The 25338-nt window shown below is 42.0% G+C and overlaps 1 protein-coding gene across 1 annotated transcript in view; it reads left to right on the top strand.

Moving 5' to 3' along the window:
- Positions 1-25338, top strand: part of slc16a10 (solute carrier family 16 member 10) — a 43785-nt gene that overhangs the window by 4391 nt on the left and 14056 nt on the right. The window contains exon 2 of the mRNA XM_086189700.1: positions 23483-23627. Coding sequence (XP_086045826.1) covers positions 23483-23627 — 145 coding nt within the window. The remainder of the gene's footprint in view (positions 1-23482; positions 23628-25338) is intronic.

Here is a 25338-nt window from a genome sequence, read left to right as displayed (position 1 = left end):
TCCACCTACAACAATAGAGAACGGTTGTCGTAGACAGTGGAGGGGAACACAATGTCATGTAAAACAGGCTCTAACTGCATGCTACGCAAGTCTTCAACCCTCTGAACTAAGTTTGGGCATTGGTGTTGAAAGAGTTGGATTTGACCGCATCTGCATTTCCAGTTTTTACATTTATTCAATTCTAGCCAGTTCCAGACGCTTTCTGAGACCACTTCAAATAAGGTGTGAGACAAGAAGAGAGCCAAAGAGCGAATTGCGAATGGACCCATTTGTGTTCCTTCTAATCAAACCCTGGATGGTTCTGCTCGCGTTCACCGCCCATCTGATTCTGGGTTTTTATATCCATAAAAGTGTCAAGGTCCCAATAGAGCTTGACACTTTTATGTCACATGATCCAATAAACTATGGGCCGTTTTCACAGCGACCAGCTGAACGTGTCATAGGAGGGAAAGCGATGATTGTGTTGATGAAAATTAATTGTGCTCCTGTTCTGTTTAATGTTCCAATTGTTCCAGTGACCTACTATGCAAAATACCAGGGTCCTGAGCTACGTAAATGGAAGAGAGTCCTAATTATGGTTGCTAATTACACCTGTGTTTACCCTGCCATAACATTGAAGCTGGGACAAAAGGCCTATACCAGTGTCATACCCGACCGAGATTGAAACGGGTCCTAATTAACGTTGCTGATTACACTTGTGTTAACCCTGCTACGACTCGTCAGAATGGTTTCTGTGTGAAGGGCTTATTTTGGGTGTTTTCCCTGAGCGATCACATTGAATTCAGGCATTCATGATAACATACCGTGTTTAAATATGAGGTTTTGACATGTCCCCCACCGTAATTTTTCAAGCACAAGGGATTTTCTGGTGGTTCCTAATGTTTTCATCACAAGTTTGAAGATTTAGTGTAAAAGGGGGCTGTCCAAAGTTAAGAAAGATGTATTTTGGGCTCTGGCTTTATCCTGTGTCAGAATATGCGGTATGGAATAACCCTTGATGTTAAGTAATGTCTCATAGAAAGATATGTGTCCTGTGAACACCATTTACAGTTTGCCATTGTCTCGGTAGTGTTCTCTTGTGTAATCTGGCTTGAGCAATGTTTCCCAACAACCATTCAGCTGTTATTCCAGATCCAAACCTCTCACAGTCTGATTTTCATCTCTGTCTTTTGTCAGAACTGCACTGAAGCCAACTGCCTTGCAGTTCTAGACAACTGGTATTGTAGTGTTATGGTTTCTGATTGCTCAACGCGCTGTGAACGTTTACCCGCATCGTAAGATTCCTCGCGATCTGACGCGTGCCAGCAGAAGATGAGTTCTTTTTATCGGTGTAGCTGGACGTGGCCACGTTAATATGAGTCTCAGCTGAGTGTCTAAATGAAGGCGGTATCAGGGAGTCAAGGTCACTGATCCCAATCATGGTATTTCCTCTTTTCACTGTTGAGTTCAACAGACTCCTTCCAATCAAATAATTGTATAAGAAATGAGGAACTGTCTGTGATGGCAAGAGGTGGAGAAGGGGTTGGCCAGGTCAGGGCCGAGAAAGACTCAATAAACATCATGAATCATTGTAATTGTATCCCTTTCCTTCCAACACAAACATTTCTGTCTCAGCAGGAACTCGCAGGAACATACAAATCTTGATTTTTCTTTTTATTATTCAGTCTCAGCTTGTCCGGTGACTTTTCTGGATATTTAAACTGTTGATGCTTGATGTGTTTGTTTACCAGGCCAGGTGTGTCTGATTAAATATTCTAACATAGAAAGTTCCATGGGTCTCTTGTCATTTCTGATCTTTAAAAAAGTCTCTTGTAAATCATTGTGGAACTGCAATACTAGAGGAGATGATTAATGAGCAATTCTGAAAATTGATGGTCTGAAAACTTATATTATAGGGTTGGGTGGTATTATTGTATCCTGGGGTATTGAAGTTGGGCAACAGTGTTTCAGTCCCATCTTAAACAATTTCTGCGGTGTGGTTTATATAGCTGACACTGGCTAACTCCTGAGAATTGCTGCCTTGCAACAGAGGGAAGCTCCTATTGGCTCAAAGTATGTGATCACAAGGTCAGAATACTGCCACCACCACACAAGGAGTTTTATTTCCCAGTAATTATCTCTTGAGTTTTGGCTTGTTGGATGGACCAACTAGAATAATAATTGAAGAGGATGTCTTGGTCTCTGTGAACCTGTTATTTAGATGGTTTGTCATATTTTAAGATTTTATTGACTGAAAAATGTTACACCAATTATGCATGAGATCCACTTTTAGTTCCTCTATGTGGTGTTTCCTTGAATAATAGTTGCGCTCACACACACACACACACACACACACACACACACACACACACACACACACACACACACATATTATTTTGAAATAGGAGTTACCTTCCATATCCTTGGTTTGGGACATGACCTCAGTCATATGACAGCAGTTTCCCTTTTGTTCACATCAGTGGTGCAGCCCTCTGTTGCTTCCTTCAATCTGGTGTCTGCACATGCAGCTGCATAGGACAGGACTAGTATGGTGCTTGTTCTTTTGGAAATGTGTCTGGGTGCGCCTGTGTGTGTGTGTGTGTGTGTGTGTGTGCCTGTGTGAACTGCCTAGTTTTACGTAAAATAGATAGAGGACCCCCCCCCCCCCCCCCCGCAACTGCAGCACTTCCCCTCCTCAAAGCCAGGGAAATCCCTGATGTTTCGGTGATTGAACAACTAAATGTTGGACATTGAAAACCTGCCTGTGTTTGCCGTGTCATTAGACTCAACAGAGAACATACCAGTGCACATGTTGCAACATGCCCCTTCCTCTCATGTTCAACCTCACATGCTGCTGAAACAGTTTGGAAACAACCTCAGCAGTGAAAACACAGCATAGATTCGGATCTTTGGATACATTTTATTTTCTGTAACCATTTTTCACAACAATATGGCCTGTGTGTGTGTGTGTGTGTGTGTGTGTGTGTGTGTGTGTGTGTGTGTGTGTGTGTGTGTGTGTGTGTGTGTGTGTGTGTGTGTGTGATACTTTGGGGGCCATGTTTAAAGACTCATGCTCGAACTGGATGCCAGCTTGGCTTGTGTTGAGGTGAATGAAAACCCTTAAAATATATTTTACTCCCTAGCCTGGCACCGATGCACACAGCACCAACACCGGTGTGTATTACCAACAAGTTGCTCACATACTGTAAATTCTTTGAATGATATACTGTATACACTAAATAGTAATCGGAGGTTCTACTCAATTGTTCTGATAAGGTAGTGTTTGATTGTCTGTGCAGTCCAACAGGACACAAGTCAGGCTTCATGATCGACCATAAGAAGATTTAGACATAGAAAAACAAATTACATCTTAGACTGGAAGGCATGTTTTTGTCTCAGCAGGATCGTATGTGATCCAATAAGAAACCCCCACAGTTTTGCTGTATCCAGGCCTCTTGTATCACATTATCAACGCTAAAGAGAAGACAGTGTCAAGCTTCGTGCAGAAAAATAATCGTGTTTTTGGTTTGCTGAGGTAAAATTACAAATGTATTCTCATTTTTTGTGGGAATACAAGCGAGATATTGATAAATCATCAGACCACTGGACGTCCTCAGCTCTCACATGGCAGCTGTTGTCATCTCTTGTGCCAAAGATAATGTGCACAACATTTGGAGATAAGAAATCACTATCAACCAATCACAGTGCATAATGCTGGGGCGGGGAGGTCCAGCCCATAAACTGGCCAGATCTTTTAGGTCAACGGCCTTAACATCTGTGTAACGGACTCTGGTTCCCTCCTGTGGGAATGCCAGATGGGGTTATTCCTGGGCCTCTGGCAATAAAATCCACCACTTGGCTGTCTGTTCGGGCTACTCAAAGAGCAAAGGGAGGCCTTTATTGGGCTGTTTTTGTGTTCCACTATATTTTGGCTAGGTATAATTTTCACTCAGTATGACAGAAAATCACAAAAGGGAGCAAAAGATACGGATGTTTTGTTCCAGGACACACGGACTGAAGTTGAAAATATTGTTTTAGTGACTACTTGTGAGGGGCTGTCATGCTGAGTGTGAGGTAGCCAGGATCCGTGTTTGAGGAACAGGAGCTAGACTGTCCGCATGCCAGTAGATTGACCTGCCTGGGTCAACTCCAGATGTATAATAGTGTCCTTACTGCGAATGCACATCTGTCTAACTCAGGATGGTACAATACAGTATATCAATGCTTAACATATTGCAATACCACCTCTTGTGATACAGTATAAATACACTGGCAACAAATATCCATATTTTTTGATGAAAACATGTTAATAAATTTTGTACGTGTGTTACAGAGGCACTAAGCTAGGACCCATTTGGTTGCGTATCGTTTCATCTTGGCTGTCAAATGTTGTGAAACATCAATGCTAATTCTTGTTTTTTTTGCCTTTTCTGAGGAAATTAGCATATTTAGTCATGCAAATATCATGATGAGTCATCGAAGAAATATATTGATCTCACTGTATTGTGATAGTGTTGTTATTGTGTTGAAAGTATGCTGAACGCAGGCGAGATGTTAATAAACACTCTATTCTCACGAGGCTATGGGCTTAATGTAAAGAGTCCTTTTTGAATCTTGAAAGATCTGATCCACAATAACACTTGGATCGGGTTCACGTCTAGCAAAGTGTATGAGATACTGCCTTTGTCCTGTGATGCTTGCTTGGTTTACAGCGTGTTTACAACCAGTTACTTTGCAGAGTGCATTGTTACCATAACTCATTGGATTACACTTGTAATTAATTTAATAACGTTGCAAAATTCCACAAGTATGGAAGTGAATTTCTTAAGTGTGAGAAAGTCAAGTCAGATTTATTTGTGTAGCGCCAAATCCCAACAAAAGTTCTCTCATGACTCTTTACTAGTAGAGCAGGTCTAGTACCTCACTCCTTCAATGAATCTGCACCCAACAATTCTCCATCAGCAAACACATCCTGCAACAGCAGCGATGAAAATCTTCCTTTTAACAGGCAGGAATGTGGAGCAGACCCAGGATCAGTGGGGAAGGCCTTTTGCTTTGACTGGTTGGGGGGAAAGAGAGCAGGAGAGCGGGGCAGAGACAAAGACAGAAAATGGAGAAAGACAGATATACAGATGGAGAGAGGGACAGAGATAAAGAGAGAGAGAAAGGGAAGAGACTGATGGACAGACGGGGACGTGAACAGGTGGAGCTACAGGTGGCAGCTTGAGCCTCTTCAGGTCTGTAGCCTCCTCCAGCAGCACCCGGGAACGTGTAGTCTCATCTCTCATTTAAGTCGACCTGTGGATTCTATGTCTCTTCATCAATAATCTTATAAAAGGGACAGTTCGGTTATTCTGACGTGGGGTTGTATGACGCACTGATGCCCAGTCGGTGTCTCAGCGGCTGTAGATGTTGTTCAGTTGATCCTCTGTCAGGAGAATCAGCGCAATGGAGCTGCAGGGAGCGTAGAAAGGTGAGTATCACCAGAAACATGACTTTGAGCCACTAACAAGTCTAGCCTCCTAAGTATATTATGTCCCTTTACCTGTCTTAGTTTTAACATTTTTGGCGCTCTACATGCCTGTCAGACAGCTGTTTTCGTTGGGGACTACATGGCGACTGAATCATGTCAGCTGTATAACAGTGGGCTGGTACTTATACCATTTCAGCAACTTCTGATGCCTCCCACTGGTTCTCCAGACAGGGATGAGCTGATCATCATCTACAGTAGGAGAGACACTGACTGGGCATCAGTGTCTCATTCAACCCAACATCAGAATAACTGAACTGTTCCTTTAAGTCCACAATTGCATCTCGTTATATTTGTGTTCTTGTGCTGACCAAACCCAGGCAAACGTCCTGTATGTCTTCATACATCTGTGGTTAAAATTTAACATGCCTCTGTCTATATAAGACTAAAGGAGACCGTAGGGAGCTCCAGCAGCTGGTCACTTTGGGCAGCTTCACAAAACATCACATGGATCAAATCTCTCCAAAAACATGGACAAGTTTTATGCATACACTGGTGAATGATTAACGGACCGTTTGATCTCAAGCGCATGTGATGTTGAGCAGGAGTTTAGGTGAAGGTTGTGGAGATAAAGCGTCGTGAGGGTAAACATGCTAGAAGCAGAACGCCACTTCAGTGTTTTGCACATTACCCCATCATCAGTCTCCAGCCATGGGCGGCAGTGGGGGGCATGGAGGCTTCAGTCACAGGCAGTGTCTTTAATTGATAACAACTGACTGATCGGGATTAAGGCAGGATGACGGATCTATATTCACCTGGAAACTGATTAATTAAGCCAGTATAGTAGGCAGTATTTTGATATCAGGAAGTCAATACAGGCAGTGAGATTTGATTCAGCCTCTTCTAGATGCAGCACAGCACAGCGGGGGTGTTACATTGCTATGTAATGTAATGCATTCCCTTTACAGTTGTGGCGGTTATGCAATCATGGGTGTGTTGGAAAAAAGATGTGAATTAAAAGTGGACTTTTTCGCTGCACCTCAAGCATGAAGCATTTATGTATGGGTTTATTGTTGAACAGATTGTGGGTTGGGGCGGAGGTGGTGGTTGGGATTAAACGCTGTATTCAAAAAAGCTTCAACCAGATTCGTGTTATTAAAATGTGGGTAGCATGCGACCAGTGGACCTCATTCAACAGCCGCTTGCATTGTTCTTACGTCTCTCATACGCATAACGTACAGGAATTGTCTGTGTTCGTTCATATTTTCTCCATACAAACCAAAAAATATCGATAGTGGTGCAGGCCTAGCGTCTCAATATATACAACCAACCCACTGCTCTCTAAAGCAATACAAAGTTTATCAAGTCGGTATGTAGTGGTACATTAGCTGAAACACCTGACAGTCTGCACCGCTTTCACCTTGAGCCTCTCGTAGCTCAGTGCTGATTGGTGCTATCATCGATATGTTTACTGTAAGTCAAGTCAAGTCAGTTTTATTTGTATAGCATCAAATCCCAACAAAAGTTCTCTCATGACTCTTTACTAGTAGAGCAGGTCTAGTACCTCACTCCTTCAATGAATCTGCACCCAACAGTTCTCCATCAGCAAACACATCCTGCAACAGCAGCGATGAAAACCTTCCTTTTAACAGGCAGGAATGTGGAGCAGATCCAGGATCAGTGGGGACGGCCTTCTGCTTTGACTGGTTTGGGGGAAAGAGAGCAGGAGAGCGGGGCAGAGACAAAGACAGATAATGGAGGAAGACAGATATACAGAAGGAGAGAGAGGGACAGAGATAAACGAAGAGAGAAAAGGAAGAGACTGATGGACAGACAGGGACGTGAGCAGGTGGAGCTACAGGTGGCAGCTTGAACCTCTTCAGGTCTGCAGCCTCCTCCAGCAGCACCCGGGATCTGGGATGAGGGGAGCCTGAAGGCTCCGGAGAGGAAGATGAGTTAGTGAGTATGATTTATGTATAACACATTAACAAGATAATCCACTTTCATGTCAAACCATCCATCCATTTTCTTCCTCTTATTCCTGTTAAGGGTCATGTGGGGGTGGAGCCTATCCCAGTGGCTATGGGCGAGAGGCGGGGTTCACCCTGGTCAATTTAGAGTATTCAGTTAACCTCGTCCCCAATCGCATGTCTTTGGACGGTGGGAAGAAGCTGGAGTACCAGAGAGAACCCTCACAGGCACAGGGAGAACATGGAGACTCCACACAGAAAGATCCTGTGGCCGAGCCAGGACTCGAACCCAGAACCTTCTAGCTGTGAGGCCACATATGGTGGTATTTCATATGGTGCTCAGTGCACAACCAGCTGAGACAGTGATCACAGCGCGGGTCTATACCCCCCCCCCCCCCCATTGCTTGGCTTTCTCAGGATCTTCAATAAAATAATATATGCCTCAGTTATTTCAGAAAGCAGGACATCTGAAGTCCTTTTTGGTGCTGACGTTTTCATCAGTGAAAAGTTTATTAGATGAGACCCTTTTGAGGGCGTCCATTTTGCAAATAAACTCTGCTTGGGAGCTCATTTAGAACAGGTGGGATTCATCATGTTTATGCAGCTCATTGACATTATTCAGTACTGTACACAGTATTCACTCATACACTCGTAGAACCCCAACTCCCTAAAACAGTAGGAGAAATTAAAGATGAGAATGTGAAAATTATTTTGCATGAGACTGAAAAATTATTTTCATGTTGCCTGCATCCAGAGCTCCCTGATCTCGTGACAAAAGTTCTGGTTCTTGGAAGGCAACAAACCTGGTGCATGATGGGCGTTGTAGTTTTCCGACATTTTGAGCGGATGCCAATGTCATAGTTGTTTTGTTTTTTTTTAATTTCTATTTTTCTGTGATCGTGAAGAACCAGTTTCAACGGGAAATGTAAACACCTGAGGGTAGAGAAGGAGGGTCATTTACACATAAAGTTTTCAAAATGTTTAGCTAGAGAGAACAAGATCCTGAAACTTCTGTCAGTAAGTCCTGCTGTTAAAATAGTCAGGCAAGTTAAAGGAATGTAAACGCCTTGGCATACCTCTGGGGTCATATCCTGCCTCCTTCAGGCCCTACCCAGGCGCATTGCCTTGCAGAAGTTGAGTATTTCCAGCAGTTTACTCTTGTGTGCTTCATGTGATAGAGAAACCCGTACTTGACTTTTGATGTTTCTCAAGTTCATATCTAAACAGATTAAATGTTTGACGTGGCGTTTTAAAATGTTTTTTTTTCTTATTGCATTGCTCAGATGGAAATGGTACCTTTTTTAAAAAGAAGGTGGACAGAAAGTTCCGCCAATCACAGATCAGTTCACACATACCTCCCCCTCTTCTTGCAGCTCCCATTTAATAATTCTCATATGGACCTTGTATGGCTGCTCATGGAAACTAGTCTCAAACTTGCATATGATCTGTTTTCACTACATTTTATGCACTGCCATTCATTATTTTGTGACAGCTCCCCCCTCTCCTTGCTTGCTCTCTCATGAGGCAAAGGTTTAACTTCCTGCTGCATGAGGCCAAAAAAACACTGACATGAGTTGGAACTTAGGATGTCAGCATATAAAGATTGCTGTTCAAGTTCCCCTCCTGAGCCTTTGGCGGTGCAGGACAGAATGAATGGCTTCCAGCTGTTATAAGCAAGAGGTGGAGTAAGGGTGGTAATATATGGTCCACTCAACACGCCCAGATGCGTGTCTGTCGCGCTGTGAGGCCCTTGGGGTTTTGACCAGGTTGCTGGAAAGCCTTATGTGTACAGTAATCAGTAAGCAAATTTTGTGTTTTTCATTTGGACCAGTTTGCTTTCACTCTGTCATTTCATCATATCATAACATCTTGTGGTCAGAATAGAGAACCCGCCAAAATTCCACAGGCTTTTTTTTCGGGGTGAGCGTTATGCCTTTTAATTTTATAAGTCCATTATGTTATTAACCCACTCACTGCAGTTGTATCCGTGGCTTTCCTGTCCAGGTGTATAAAAAGGACCCGGGTGCCATATAAAACCGTACAACTACAGTATATTGTTTACTCAATCTGTTGTGTCCATTTAGAGTTAAAGAGTTTAGATATCATTCCCCCTCTCACCTCTTCCCTTCACAGCACTGTAATTCGCTTGATACTTTGAACACACATGGACACACGTGTCCCAGGAGTGTCATCCTGCTCACTGAGATTTGTAGTTTTGGCTCCCTTCTTATGTTGGTTGTGTTTTCTTTCCCAACTTAAAAAAACCTGCACCAGGATTCACTTGGAAGTGAACTGAGACCTTGTTTTGGTGGGGACCAGGTTGGGCTTGTCTGGTCAGCACCAGTGTTCTCATGAGCCTTCACACCAGCCCAAACGTAAAGGACCACCAGACTAAACATGCAAGGATTGGTTTGAGGCCCAACAAAAACCTCAGGTGTGAAATAAAGGCTTGTTTGGATTCGATTTGTGTACTTTGGGTACCGGCCAGTACCAAGTAATGATGTGATCTTGACATTTCTTTCTTAACTTCGTAAAACAACATGCAATTAATTAATGCATTTATCCTGATGATGGGGGGAAGATAAATCAATAATTCTATGCAAACAAGTGACTCAGTAAAAACAGAACTTTCAAAATAAATGGATCAAAATCAACATCAAAGTATGTCACGTGTAACCATAGAATAACGTTGATGGTGTTCTTGTACTTTTATAGCTACTCAGCCAAGGCCTCAAACAAGCAGCCTGTGAATTCGTAACAGAATGAATGAAAATCAGAAGCATGTTGTTGTGCTGTCGCATTTGAAGAAGTTATCTTCTCTATCATAGCCTTGCTGCTGAGTGAAGGGGTGATGATGAAAATTAATTCAGGGTCATGAGGTTGTTCATATTTAAATCACCACAGGGCTGTGAGTTAAAGGAAAGTGTTCATTTTTATCAATACGATATAAATACACTTTATTTGGCAAAGTATTACTGTAATGTGTTGTTGTGGTTTCGCAGCCCAACACTGTTCCCTGCTGAGAAACAATCAGGTTGTCTCACTTTGCAGCATCCATGCTACCTGGATCTACTTAGTTCCTGGAAAAAGAAATGTTATCACACTTAGCAGATGGGACAGAAACCATGGCCGCCTGTACCAAGAAAAACCGGTGTTACACCGTCCGTGAGTGGGTGGAGGACATTTCGTCATCAGAGGCTGTGTGCTGAGTGTCCTTGTGCATGTGTTGGGAGATGCTTTTATTGTTGTCTGAATATGATCAAAAAATGAAAATGATCTAACCCCTGACGCATGTGGGTCATCAGAGAAGCTTTCTAATATGGGATTTCTGCCAGCAGGCTGCAGTTTAAAGACATATTTATCATCTGATTTGTGCACAGTTGACATGAGTGGGTGTAAAAGCAGGAAAAACTGTTTGCAAGCTCACTTAAAAGAGAAATCTGTAGCTCTCTTCCTGGTGAATACAGATCTGCTGCGTACACGTGCGGAACGTGGACCCTGGAAAGTTCAAGATGGAGTGCTACATCTTGAAATGGTATTTTTCTTTCAAAAAGGTAACAGCCTGTAAAGTGGTAAAATTCCACTGACTTCTACAACAGCGACTCTTGCTCCAGTGCCATCGGCTCCAGGGATGGTATCACGTGTGTCAGCCCTTGTCACTGATTTACCCCTTGCTGAAATATTACTGTCATCAAAAAAATGATTGGATGGATTGCCATGAAGGCATCCTTGGTGCCAGGGGATAATTCTCATTGAAGTTGGTTATCCTCTGACTTGAACTCTGAAAATATTAGTTGAATCACCCGTGAATAAGCAAACCCCCCTCCCCGGAGCTTATTTTAAACTTCACATTATCAAGTGATCACCAGGTCAAAAGTCAAAATCCGGGTGCAGACAGACATGTTGGCTGCAGCCAGATCAATGCTTCAATCCATGTATTTCAATCAGTCTGGTCCATGAGGTCACACACTGGTTTAACACACTGCTACCGATGAAAATAAAAAAGTGAAGCTAGTGCTTCAGTTGCTCTCGACAAAAACATAGCTGTCATTGCTTTTTGTTCAAAAAGTGAGTTTTTCTTATATTTTCTAGAACTAGAATTTTAATATTCTGCGAGTGTTCAAAGATCATTTAAAATTTTTGTCTTAAAAACTGGTTTGGCAGAAAACACTGGCAGGCAAAGAGAGCTAATAACTGCCTCCTACATAGAGTCTGATTTTCTAGCCTCTAGTAAAATGAGAGTTTTTGCTCTGGCAACTCATCAACTTCTTTTTTGTGTGTGTGTGCAGGTTCCATGCAAGTCGTTCACTCTATGTTGGCGAGTGATGCTGATTTCAGGGTTTCAGGGTGACACTTAAGCACAGAAGGTTGTTTCTCTTTAACTGCAGCCCCTCTTGGGTGGGATGTTGGTTTAAAGACTCAGCTAGCATGTTCAGCTAACAGCTCTGATTTACATCCCCGGCTCGGCCGAAACCCAGGGTTGGAAAAATGAGGCAAATACATTCCTTCTAATGGCCAGCAGTTTACACCAGCCAGTCACCGCATGTCAGTCAGAGATGATTATACTCAGAACTCGATGTGCCCTGATGATGGAATAGTGATATTGTATATATCAGCCAGTCAGCCATTTGTCGCCACTTCTCCTTCCTGCTTGGACTGCAGCAACGCTGTTATATTTCGATTTTTTTTTTTTTATGGATTCAGTGAAATATGCAGCTCTCCTCTTCCTCTCCATTTTGGCAAATTGTCATCGAATTAAAGGCCCACTCAATCAATGGAGCTGGTGGCGTTCATCCCAATTATCAAGAGTTAAAATGAATCTAAACCTTTAAAAAATGTCCTTTATCATGCATTTAAATGAATCAAAGAACTGTTTTATTGCCCAGCTCAACAGAAGGCACTGGCGTATTAAAATGTTCAACTTTGGGACTCAGGAAATTGGATGTTTTGAAGACGTCCAATGTCCAGATAATTTTACAGCAGAATTTTCCAAAACATGTTTTTTATGACGCTCACAATTTATCATACCGAACAACACATGCAAACTGTGTGAAATTGGAAAAAGAAACATTTTTATTTGCTTCAAAAACAAATATTTACCCATTTTTCTTCATCATAAACGACAGATGATGTGCAAAGATGAAAGGACTTGTATTTATATATACACTTATACATATGTGTGCTTGTGTGTGTGTGTATAGACATACACATTTATATATATATATATGTGTGTGTGTATACATACACACTGAAAAGGCACATGACTAAATAAATATAAATAATAATAAATATATTAGCAAAATGCATTTCCCTTTAAAGATAATTTTAAAAAATAGTTGCATTTTTTAAAATATATTTTAAGGCCTACTGTCTTATCCATTGATGCAGAAAAAGGGTATAAAACAGTTTGGGTAGCCGAGTGTACCTGTTGAAGGGTTGGTCTGATTCTATACCAAGAAAAAACTTTATAGAGTCTATATCTTCTGTGGTATTTCTATCAAATGTGGTGCAATTCCAGACCAACTGAATGTATTGGGTGGTATAGGATCATTGTTTATCGTGGCGTTATCAACTGTGGAAAAATTAACATTTTTCCTTTGGTTCATCACAAATGACTGAGACATGGAAACAGTAACAGTGACTCTAGGAGCATATCTCTGAGTTGCTGAGCTATTCACTATTCATGTTTGTTATAATTTTTTTAGGTGAACGTGACCTTAAGCACTCTTAGGGCTTCATTGGTTAAATCGGTTGAATGGATTGCCTTGGGTAATTGAGGGGAACTCTGATCTTTTGGAACCAGTTTTTTGTCAACAAAACATGTAGTCTTCAGCTACATGGAGGCAGAACACACCCCACTGCATGCTTCTGATGCGGTGAATCAGCAGGACATCTGGTCCTGCTTGTGGTGTGTTGGCAAATAGTAGAAGTGATTTATTTACACCTTTCCCTCTGGGGTTATTTAAGCTTGACAGTGTGACACACAGGACAGGCTTTAAAAAAAATACATCCCTGGAATTATATGACGCTTGTCTTCGCTCTTCTCGCTGGAAACAGATTTCAGCCTGAGCATCTGCAGTCAACGGATTCTTAGAATGTGCTACGGGAACAAGCTGTTTATTTGAGCAAGCCAGGAAAATGGTCCACCACATTGTTGCAATATGCAGCCAAGTATGCCTATCCATTAGTTTTTTCCATTGACTTTAGTTAATAGATAACTGGCAGACCAGCTGTGTTAGGGCAGGCGTAGTGAATTCATTCACACTGTTGTGAATTCATCTGGAAATCACCAGACCAGACAGCCTTTTTTGTTCCTGATCCACTCTGACTTGTCTAATGTTTGAGGAGTTATTCATCGTGGGTAACCCATCTGGTAGAAAAATAAATGGAAGTGGGCATACCTGCAAATCTTGCACATTAGAGATAAAAACTGAAAAACTGAGGGGGGGGGGTGGTAAAAACAGTGATCATGCTTCAGCTATAAGCCATCAGCAGCATGCTGCAGGCCTGCAGAAGCGCTGAGAAATAGAATAATTTAAGATTTCAAAGCGGAACATTGGAGGGAATGCAAAATATCATCATAAAAAAGGCAGCTGCAAAAGAAGGGGTCCAATAGCCCAGAAAAACAGTGCTGAAAGGTAAAAATAAACTGGTTGAATGCCCCAAACTGGAAGAACGATTTGATCTGACATGATAACTGAGGATGTTCTTAAATGTACTACAAGTGCAGTTATGCAGTATAGAAAAAAGTAAAAGATAGGGCTGCACAAGTATTACACATGAATCGCTATGTGGTCTATCACGCAAAGGTGTTATATTTGTCAGCGGCTAAAGTTAAAGGAACCATATTGATCTTCAAAAATGATTTTTTTTTTGTAATCGATTTAAACAATTAAACAACGTAATTACCTGTCATCGGGAGGATCGTATTCTTGGGTCGACCTCAGGATGGAGAGAACTGCTTGCTGCTCAAATTTGGTCTGCTTTCCCCGTTTTTGTGGGCCAGGGTTTGTTAGTTGTATTTTTATTGCATTTATGTGGTTTATTTTTTTAGGTTGTTGTCATTTTGTTCAGAGTAAAAACTACTGTACCAACAACGCTAAGCAGTAAAGAGTCTGAGATCTCTAGAAGGGAGAAGAGGTGAGAACAGAGATAGGACTGAGATCCCATTATCGCTGAAGTGGACCAAAAAGTGATCTGAGTCCTCAAGTTAAAGGGGAAATAAATATATTATAAGTAACAACTGAAAATATAAAAAAAGATCCATCCATTGTCTTCCGCTTATTCCTGTTAAGGGTCGCAGCCTATCCAATAGGCTACGGGCGAGAGGTGGGGTTCGCCCTGGACAGGTCACCAGTCCATCACAGGGCCAACACAAAGAGACAGATAACCATTCACACTCACAGTCACACCTACAGTCAATTTAGAGTATTCAGTTAACCTCGTCCCCTCTTGATGTCTTTGGACGGTGGGAAGAAGCCGGAGTACCGGAAAGAACCCACACAGGAACAGGGAGAACATGGAGACTCCACACAGAATGAGCCCGTCCTTGAGCCGGGACTCGAACCCAGAACCTTCTTGCTGTGAGGCCACAGTGCTGACCACTGCACCACCGTGCAAGCCTTGTAAAAAAAAAAGTTTTTGGGGAAAAATTGGTGACGATTCGGGACAGTTCCAAATGTTTTTCAGGATGTTTCCTGGGATGGTGGTGAAAAAAGTTAGTTTTAACCCCTGGTGTGACCGTGTGTGTGTGTGTGTGTGTGTGTGTGTGTGTGTGTGTGAGAGAGAGAGCGTGTTCAGAGTCTTCACAAAACTGACACTGGAGAAGAATTGCAAACAACAATGCAACAATGTATTGCATAAATTAAATCAAAAACATATATTTACATATATATGATTTATAACATTTATTTAATCAAAGGCCAGGACCTGTTCTGTTGAAAAAGTGACTCCTATTGTCATGTGTTGTGTGTGTTCAAGTCTAATTAGGTATAATTAATTGATTTTCCGGGGGGATGAGGCTGCCGTCGGGGTCAGGGCAAATATAAGAGGAAACACTGCCCTTTATCTAATCTGCAGGGACAATCAGCTGCAAAAAACAGCTTTTGGTGACCAAGAGGTGGGCTGCTGTGGGACCAAAGCTGGCAGAACTGGGTCAGGGTCATACTGATCATACGCATTTTTGAAACAGGTAAATTTTATTTGTGTGGCGTCGAATCCCAACAAAAGTTCTCTCATGACTCTTTACTAGTAGAGCAGGTCCAGTACCTCGCTCCTTCAATGAATCTGCACCCAACAGTTCTCCATCAGCAAGCACATCCTGCAACAGCGGCGACGAAAACCTTTCTTTTAACAGGCAGGAACATGGAGCAGACCCAGGATCAGTGGGGAAGGCCTTTTGCTTTGACTGGTTGGGGGGAAAGAGAGCAGGAGAGCGGGGCAGAGACAAAGACAGAAAATGGAGAAAGACAGGTATACAGATGGAGAGAGGGACAGAGATAAAGAGAGAGAAAGGAAAGAGTCTGATGGACAGACGGGGACGTGAGCAGGCTGGAAGCAGAAAGACGGCAAACAATAACAACGAGCTACCAATGATCACATCGATTGGAGGTTGTAGTAAGAATATCATGAACACACAACTGCAGTGTCGTAACAGTTGGAACCTGTTTGGTGACGTGACTGTGACGCAGAGGTGGGAGTAAGTCACACGTGCAAGTGTCAAGTAAGTCCCAAGTCTTGACCCTCAAGCCTTAAGCAAGTCCCAAGTCATTTTTTGAGAGCGTTGAGTTAAGTCACACCTTTGGTCAAGTCAAGTCACAAAATTATCATAAGCTGGAAGACAACCATCTTAAAGTCGTCGTTGTCGTCTTCCGCTGAGCCAGTCGGTCTGGGTCACGGGGGCAGCAGCCTCAGCGAGGAAGCCCAGACTGTCCTCTCCCCAGCCACTTCCACCAGCTCTTCCGGGGGAATCCTGAGGCGTTCACAGGCCAGTTGAGAGACATAATCCCTCCAGCGTGTCCTGGGTCGGCCTCAAGTCCTCCTCCTAGTCGGGCATGCCTGGAACACCTCCTGAGGGAGGTGTCCAGGAGGCATCCTAACCAGATGCCTGAACCACCTCCACTGACTCCTCTTGACATGGAGGAGCAGCGGCTTTACTCTGAGTCCCTCCCAAAAGTCTTTTATTTAAAACAAATTTTCAGTATTTAGAACAAAACATTTTGTTTTTGTGTGTGTGTGTGATACAGAGAGAGAGAATGAAAGAGAGAGAGAGAGAAAGACAGAGAAAGTGTGTGTGTGCAATGACTTTGACTGTGCATGACAACAAATTTTCCAGTGTTGCAAAAAAAATTGCAGAAATGTGAAGTTGAACAAGTACAACTTGTGTCCATTACTCCTTCAAAGAGGTCTCAGAGAGAAATAGAAAAAGTGTAATTAGGCCTTGTATTTGTGAATGTGTGTGTTTGAGAGAGAGAGAGTGCTGTGTATGTATGTGTGTGTGTGTGTGTGTGTGTGTGTGTGATACAGAGAGAGGGAGAGAGAGCAGTGAGTGTTTGTGCACGCATGCAAATGTTTCCATTGTATAGTATTTAGTATTCCATGAAATCTACAGGTAACAATGTAATCAAAATATGTTTTAGAAAAATCATTTCAAGATTTTGTCCATTCTTATTTTTCATTAGATATGCAGCACACCTCTTAGCTTTCCTCTTAAACTTTCCTCAGAACAACACCAATTATAGATAACTACAATAGTATACTATAACTATAATATACATAACTATAGTTAGATACACATTAGCACTATGTTTCATGGCCCTGAGGCTGCAGACAGAGGCAGATAGCTAACTAGCTGCTAACGACCTCTAAATTGAAATGTAGACTGAGCAGTTAGCCAGAACGGCTCTGCCAACTGAATCATTCTGTATTTTAGTCAAATTTCCTGTCATTGAGAAGCTGGATTAATTTGAAACTAAAACGTCAATATGACTCAAACTTGAAGTGGTGATGCAAAAGGTAAGCTCTTGTCACTTGTGACTTCAGGAGATGGGACCTCAGCTAACGCCAGGTTAAACAGAACGAACTAGCAAGGTCCCACATTACTTACTTCTCATTGTGTAGCCTGAAATGCTGAATAAAACTTGACGCAGTGCTAGAGGTGTCTGAAATTTTGGCACTGCAGACTCTTTTTTTTTTTTTTTTCCAGTCAAATATTCTTTGAAGCCACATTTTATGATTTTGGAACAGCGCTGCCAGCTGTGCCGTCCATCTTCTAAAACTACGCTCCTGCCTCTCTACAGCCACTGGGGTGATGCGTGCGTCACTTGTGCCAGGTTAGCCCACATGGAACAGGAAACATCCGTTTGAAAAACCCAATATTTTTAATAATTCACATATTTAACGAAGAAAGCAACAAGTCATTGCATGCATGCAAGTATAAAGTCATGAATAGCAAGTCAAAGTCGAGTCTTTTATCACTGTTAGTTAAGCAAGTCACAAGTGAAGCAGGTCTAACAGCCTGATGACCACAAACAATGACGAGGTGGACACCAGTAAAATAATCAGGGAAGGTTTGAGTTTGTACCTCAGTTGTTGTGGGGTGACTGGGTTCAGAGCAGGGTGGTGGTGGTGGTGGTGGTGGGTGGGGGGTCCAGCAATTCTAGCAAAGCTGACAGATGACTTCAGGCAACAGCCATGTCAGTCAGTGTCCAAGCAGAGCCTGCAGTGAGTGGTGGATGTCATCGGGACAGAGAGAATCCTGATATTACTTTTTTTTTTTTTTTTCCAATTTGGAATTCCTCTTTGTCTGAAGCGTAAATGCTTTTTACCAGCAGATGAAACTACAGCAGCAATTTCCTGTTGTCTCTGAGGGATTCTTTTCCCTTCTTGCTCTCATCGCCATTTATTACATTATGTAGCTTAAAGCGGGATGAGACCCGGCAGAGTTGTACCCCATCGAATTCGGGTCATTTTTCTGACTGCGGTGTCTGGAATAGGTCAGACGAGGCTTTGACAGCGTGTCGGTTCACTCGCAGGGAGAGTAGACGAAAGCATTGAGCAAGAGGACAGCAGCTAAATATAGGTTACACATCAGTCTCTTCACACAGAGAAATATGAAGATACGCTGTTTGTCCGAGGGACTCTTTATTTATTGATGTTTATACATTTCAAATCAAGTCTGAGAAGAAGCCATGGCTCAAGGAATTTTACAAAGATGGTCGGTCCACGTCTTGAGTCCGGCCTGAAGACAACAATTGTCCCCAGGGGATGAAGCTGTATCTGTTCATCTCCTGATTTTTTTTTTTCACCAATATGTGGTTTTCATATTTTATATTAACATTTTCATTTTTTGTTAATTTTAATGTCATGCCATGAAACCTGATGCAGACGTGGCTGTAATACCCTCTGTGGACGCCCCTCCCCCCTCCCCACCGACTTTAAATGTAACTTCAAGTCAAATATCTTCATCTCCTCCAATTTATGGTGAATATATACATTTCTCAAATCTTTCATTTCTGTTAGGAAAAGTTTAAGTTATGATTTTACCATTTGGTATACAGGAGCAAATGTCAGATAAGGAAGTATTGGTCTAACATCAGATTAAAAACAAGTAACTCTTTAAGGTTTTTTTTTTTTCTTGCAGGGAAACTCATCTATACTTTGCATGGTTGGACAGACGTTGCTTGTCCTGGATTCTGCCTGCATAGGAAGGTCTCATAAAACTTTTCCATGAATTAAGAAAGAGGGAAATACTTTCCTACACGCGTTCAGGCTTTAAAGAGACACTGCCACAAAATTGTGTCTTTGTCGATGAAAACGCCGTACTGGCTTGAGCCTTTGATTATGAGGAGATGCAACAAAATGGACAGGTGCAGGATTGTTGGTGGTTACATTGACGGGCAAAACTGATGAGATTTTTGGTACACAAATACACCGTACATCATCAATCATTAAATGAATTGATCGTCATGGTGATGGTGTGACTGTAGCATTCCCTGTGGACGCCTGTCCTCTGAGTTTTAATATTCTGGAACTTACCACCCCCCCCCCCCCCCCAGCTTGTCTTTTTCTGGCCTACAATGGCTCTAATGTGCCTTTGTATTATCTCTCATCATCTGTTTTGGAATCCATTCGATTTTCTTGTTGAAACTGATGAATAAATTTGATTTAAGATCTTTAAAAAAAAAAACGATAGGAAAGGAGAGTGAATATCACCCATCAATAGAATACGTTTGTACCGCCTTCTAAAGACGTATCACATCTTTTTCAATAGGAGTTTGTTTTCATTGTGCTCAACTACACGTGTGGTCACTTGTTTTATTATTCAAGTATTAACAGTTGTATAAGAAATTCAAAAACACTGAGGAAAAAATGTGCCAATAGGCACATTAAGACAGATAAGGCGTAGTTTTTGTGGGAAATTTCAAAAGCTATTGCTTTTGGGGTGTGCTGGGCTCTTGGGTCAGGGGTGTGCTTTGAAAAACTTTCAATAATTTATTTTTCAGTTACACTCGTTACACGTTTGCCATCAGAAACGAGAGGGAACATAGACAAACACTGGCCTTTAATATCAACAATAATAAATAAACTTAGACAAGTGACAAAAAAAACAAAATACGCCAAGGCAATAAAAGACACCTGGGACATTCATGGACATCCTCCATAAAGCAACCACAGGAACAGTAGGACGTTACTGAGCTTTAGAACTTGATGAAATAAGTAATTCTGCCAGTAAATGTCTTGTCATATCAAAAGCACATTGTCAGAGGAATTTTCACGGCACTTCTTGGAGCGCCAGAGTAAGCTGGTAATAACAGCGTAACCTGACACACTCCTCTCCTGCTACTCCAGTTTAAAACAGGCTACGAAAACTACAGCTGCTTTACTTTTTACTCACGGTTTTGTCTCGGCTCCCTTAAGAATGGAGGAAAAACAACTTTGTTTGTGTCTCCAGCGTCCCACGTAAAGACTTGCTCTTCACACGACGAGTCATCTTTACTCACCTATGCTGGTATTTCTCCAGGTGTGATATCCTTACATGCCCCAGGGGCATCTGGTATCATTGTACGTGTGATTATAAAGCACTAGTGCTTGCACAGTTGTGTACGTGTGTGTGGGCATCTGTGTGTTTTACTTCCCCTCCATACTTGGCTTTCCTTCTTGTCTATGACAGGAATAACTGTATAAAATTCAAGCCTCCTATCCTGTCGATGAAGTACTTTTAAAAGTAGCATCTCTTTTTCCAGGAGCTCACACATGGCTGCTGAGAACTGATAAATGAAAACTTATCAGTACCTAGAGTCTGCATGCTGCTATCTGTGTCTTACTAATTGCGACTGATAAATTCCACATTGGCCTATCTGCATTCCCTTAAGGACGTCTTTAACTAAAGGTCTCCTGCATTATGTGACACTATGTGAAAAAAACTTCTCCTGTGGTTGTTCTGAGGCGAAGCTCTTACGACATTTCTGAATGTCTTGAAATGAAAAAAAAAAAATTTTTTTTGGAAGGAAATAGAGGAAGAAAAAAAAAAAAAGACCATTTGAAAACTTGTTGATTGGAGCAAGAAAATCAGGAGATTACTCCTAAAGCCGCTGTGATATCCACAGACGCGAGTGCTTGAGTGTTTGTGAGGGTTATCAGCAGAGGTCTTATTCATTCGCGAAGTTCTACTAAAGAGGTCCAGCCATCAGCCTTGATAAGAGTTTATCAATCAGGATGCCAATATTTCTGTCTCCTGCTTCTTCGTCTGGTTGTCTGTCGGTTCCCTTACTGATTCCTCATCAGTTCTCGTTGCGGGGTAAAGAAAGAGTCGGCCCTCGCTGGGTTTAAACTGTTTAATCATGTCTGAGTAGGAATACCGTTAAGAAAGACTGAGGACAGAATACATTTTTGTCGTCCTGATCTTTCCCTTTGCCAAGGCGTGACTCTGGACATCGTCAGAAAAAAATACCAGCCCTGGAGAGGTCAATTTCAATTCTCAGAGTTAACGATAGCAATTCTGTACTGTGACTGGCTCTTGATTCCCATCCCCACTCAGTGCTGATTGTTTTTCCAATCAATCCTTCCTGTCACCTTATGTCATGTTTTCTTTGGCTCCTGTTACGCTATTGACCTACCTTCAATGTACGTGAGTACTTTAGTGCACATGATGTTCTGTTCTTAAGCAGAGGGATTTTTGCAGACACGGAGGCTAACATTTCATCTTGAGTGGAATATAAATGTCTGAAACATATGTCATGGCAGCACATCCCATTGTTGTTTGTTTATTTAGTTTACTCCGGTTTGAACGCTAACTGCATTAGCGACCAAGGGGAGGGTTGTTTGGTCTTCGCATTGATTTGTGCAGGTCTACCCAAGTGGCCCTCAGTCCTGATTGTTCTCCTGATCACCCCTTCCTATCAACTGATTGCGTCTTCCTTTTGGCGTTAGCTTAGCGATTGTTATACTTTCCACGTATGCGAGTTCTTGAGCATGCACGAGGCTCCACATGCTCTATTTACGTATTAACCTGATTTGCAGTTCATCTTGAGGAGAAGGTAAATATCACAAACACATGTTATGGCAGTACATCTCCAACTTGTTGACTTTTGTTTTTCTGTGGATGAGTATGAGAGTATGTGTCCTGGTTGCTGCACTCGCACCTCCTCCGGTTGGTCGGGTACCTGTAATCCTGGTGCTCGCTACGCTCCTCTGGTGAAACTTCTTGCCCTCAGGAGAAAAGATGCAGGGGGCTGCTCAGCATGTGACGAAGGAAGCATGTGGCAGAGGGGGCGGGGCAATGACCAGAACAGCTTGGGTTGAACTGGCGATCGGCAATCCAATTGGGGAGAAAAACGCAAGAAAAAATGACGAGAAAAACAAAACAACAATCCAGGAATTGTTATACAGTTGGGATTCTTCCTCTGAGAGTTATGCAGGCCTGTGCACAAGCATGGAAATTCTAAATAATTGCGAAGTAGTTACAAAGTTGTGAACTCTTCATATTCATCTCTGTAACAAGCAGCTCTTTCCTCATCATGGACCTCTGATTGAGTCTTCGTTCTGAAATATGTCTAAAACTGTTCCTAAGTTGAAGAACATGTGCAGGTCAGTTGCTATAGCAACCTGTGTGCTGTGTTTTGTCCACTGGCCAGTGTTACAGCTCCCCTCTCCTTTACAGCAGTGCAGCGTTCACTCGTATACGCAAGCAACAATTAGAGAGTGAATGTGAAAAATTATGAGCGCTGCCAGTGACTCTGAATACTGGCTGACAAAATATATGGATTTACTGTATCTTCATCTGACTGGCACAGTAAAAATACGACTCGAGCCGATCACCGATCAACGGCGATGACTCGTTCTGCCGAGGGAGTACGATCCGATCAGTTGTTACATTATTTGCACCAATCCCATGACGTAACACAGCTTCCCGTTTGTGAATGAACTCTGAGGGTTTTTGTTGTTCCAGTTAAGGCTGAGGATTTTATCTGGGTGAATAGTGTCCTCTCAATTGATATTGATCAAGACTGTTGTTGTTTTGTTGTTTTATAAATGGGAGAGAAAAAAAAGAGTGAGTTTAAGAAGTTTAACAAGATCTCTGGTATTTACTGGATTGGCTGGAAATTACTGGATTTACTGGAAAAACCCGGCAATATCACCATGTCACAGATTTATCTATATTTACCAAAGGCTATTGTTTGAGGGCTATTATGAATTACTTAGATGTTTATTGGCCTTTGACCTCATTGACACAATTCTATTGATGTCATCAGGCCCTGATTGTTTCGCCGATCACTACTTCCTGTCACGTAATACTTGGAAGGACAAGTGGCCTCCAAACAATGTACAGTATGATTGGTGCGCATAACGCCTAAAAGAGGAAATTTCTAAAGACACCTGGCGACAGATTATCGAAGTACATTACGTGCAATACTTACATAAAATATTCAGTTCTAACACTGACTCCCAGTGTACACTTGCTTCCTGTTGTTTGGTGCCTTTAACACTTTGCACGAGCAGTGTAAACGCCCCTGACTCAGTGGCAGTTGGGTCTGATTTTTTTCGTTCTTTCTGTCTCCTGCAGCGTGGGTGGGCTCGCTCTCCATGGGGATGATCTTCTTCTGTTCTCCCATCGTCAGCATCTTCACAGACATCTTCGGCTGCAGAGTTACGGCTGTTAGTGGTGCTGCCGTTGGCCTGATTGGACTCCTGGCCAGCTCCTTTGTCACGTAAGGAAAATGAAGACCGTCAATGACGAATCAGAACATACATGTAATTCCATTTCAAGCATTTATACGATTACGTCATGATTTAGGCTCTAATCACATGGAGCATGCTTCATCAGCAGGGGTGGTCCTATCGGTTCAGTAGCTGTTACTGAATCATCCTTTGCATTTCAAAGACTTCTCGTCCACGTTTGCTTTAAAGCTGACATTGAAACGTCATTCTAGGCCTTGAAAATGATAGTTGATAAAACAGTTCAAGGTGTCATAGCACGTGACCTCCCTTACCAGAGTTTTCCAGGTCTTACTTTATTGCAACTGTTAATATGTCAATTACAGATGCTTCTTAATTAATTTTGTATTCTAAAAACACATCTCTCACTCTGTTAATGTATGCGTCATGTTGATCTCCTAAAATTAAACACTCCTTTTTAGGTTTCATCATTAGTCTGTAGATAAGAGGCACTGTCTATAGCACTGTGTTGTTAATAATATGCTGGAATCTCATGCTTGTCAACACGTGAGGAAATATTCACACCAACATGCAGAAATATCTGATCCAAACAAGTAGCAAACACTGCTCTCTCACTTCATCATTACTTTGAAGTGTTATAAAAAAAAAAGTAATTAAACATCCCAAGTACTGCTTATCAAGTGACTGTTGAACTGTGGCTCAAAAACAGTGGGAAGGCTGACTGCTGTGTTCTGTTGCCGAAAGTGCAAGGTGCAAAATTTCTGAGTCATGTGACTGTTGGAAAGTTATTTTCTAAACCAGACATTCAGAGTTATTTACCCCACGCAAGACTTTGAAACCGCCCAGAGGCACCATGCTGCAATTATTTCACCAGTGAACACAAGAAACTCATTTTTGCTCTTATCGGGTTCAAAGATGCAAAGTGCAAAAGTCAAAGGAGCATTTGAAGTCATATTAACTGTTCATTTTTGATTGATCGCAGAAGACAAAAATATACCTGCGACTACATTTGGTGAAATAGGGCTGTGCAATTTCAAACAAAATATATGATTGTATTTGACCGATGCAGTATGACTTGTGATATGGAAGGGAGTGTTTAAGTTTACATGATTATTTTAATTTTCATTAAAACCCTATTAAATATTTATCACATCATTTTTGTGAGTATCTCTATTTGGTATTTTGACACATCATCAGTGAGACCTCAACATAATTGAAGATGAAAAAAATCAATTTTTCATTTTGTGAACCAGGTTTCCCCCGGTGGTTGAAGCATCCTTTGGCTCATGCTTTCTCTCTACCAAGTTCGGTGAAAACAAGCCTCAGAGTTTTTAACATTATCCTGCTAACAGACAGACAAATAAATGGACAAACTGCACCAGCAAAAAAAAGTACATGCAACACTGAGCGAATAAGAAAAGAACAACCACCACACATACAATCTATATCAACAAATACATCGTAGGGAAGAGAGAGCGCAAACACAAACCTGCTAAATGACAGGCACCCAGGATGGTTGCTGAGCTAGTCTTGGCCAGTGCTACTATTCGCTCAGATGTACGCAGGGATTTTAGCTTACCTCATCATAGAGAGTAGTCAAAACCGAAATGAAGCAGCTTACTTGATGAAGAGTTATTATAAATAATATGAAATGCAGGAGAAGCCTTAAAGGTCATCACTGGCAGTGTGCATTACACCCGCGTGCAGTGCACACCCTGGTGGTGGAAGCTCCTCGTCTTGGAA

This window comes from Aulostomus chinensis, chromosome 20 (assembly GCF_037954235.1).
Source record: "Aulostomus chinensis isolate RoL2024-O1b breed Wild chromosome 20, RoL_Achi_v1.0, whole genome shotgun sequence".
In the NCBI taxonomy this organism is placed as follows: Eukaryota; Metazoa; Chordata; class Actinopteri; order Syngnathiformes; family Aulostomidae; genus Aulostomus; species Aulostomus chinensis.
This window is presented reverse-complemented; position numbering and strand designations above follow the sequence as displayed.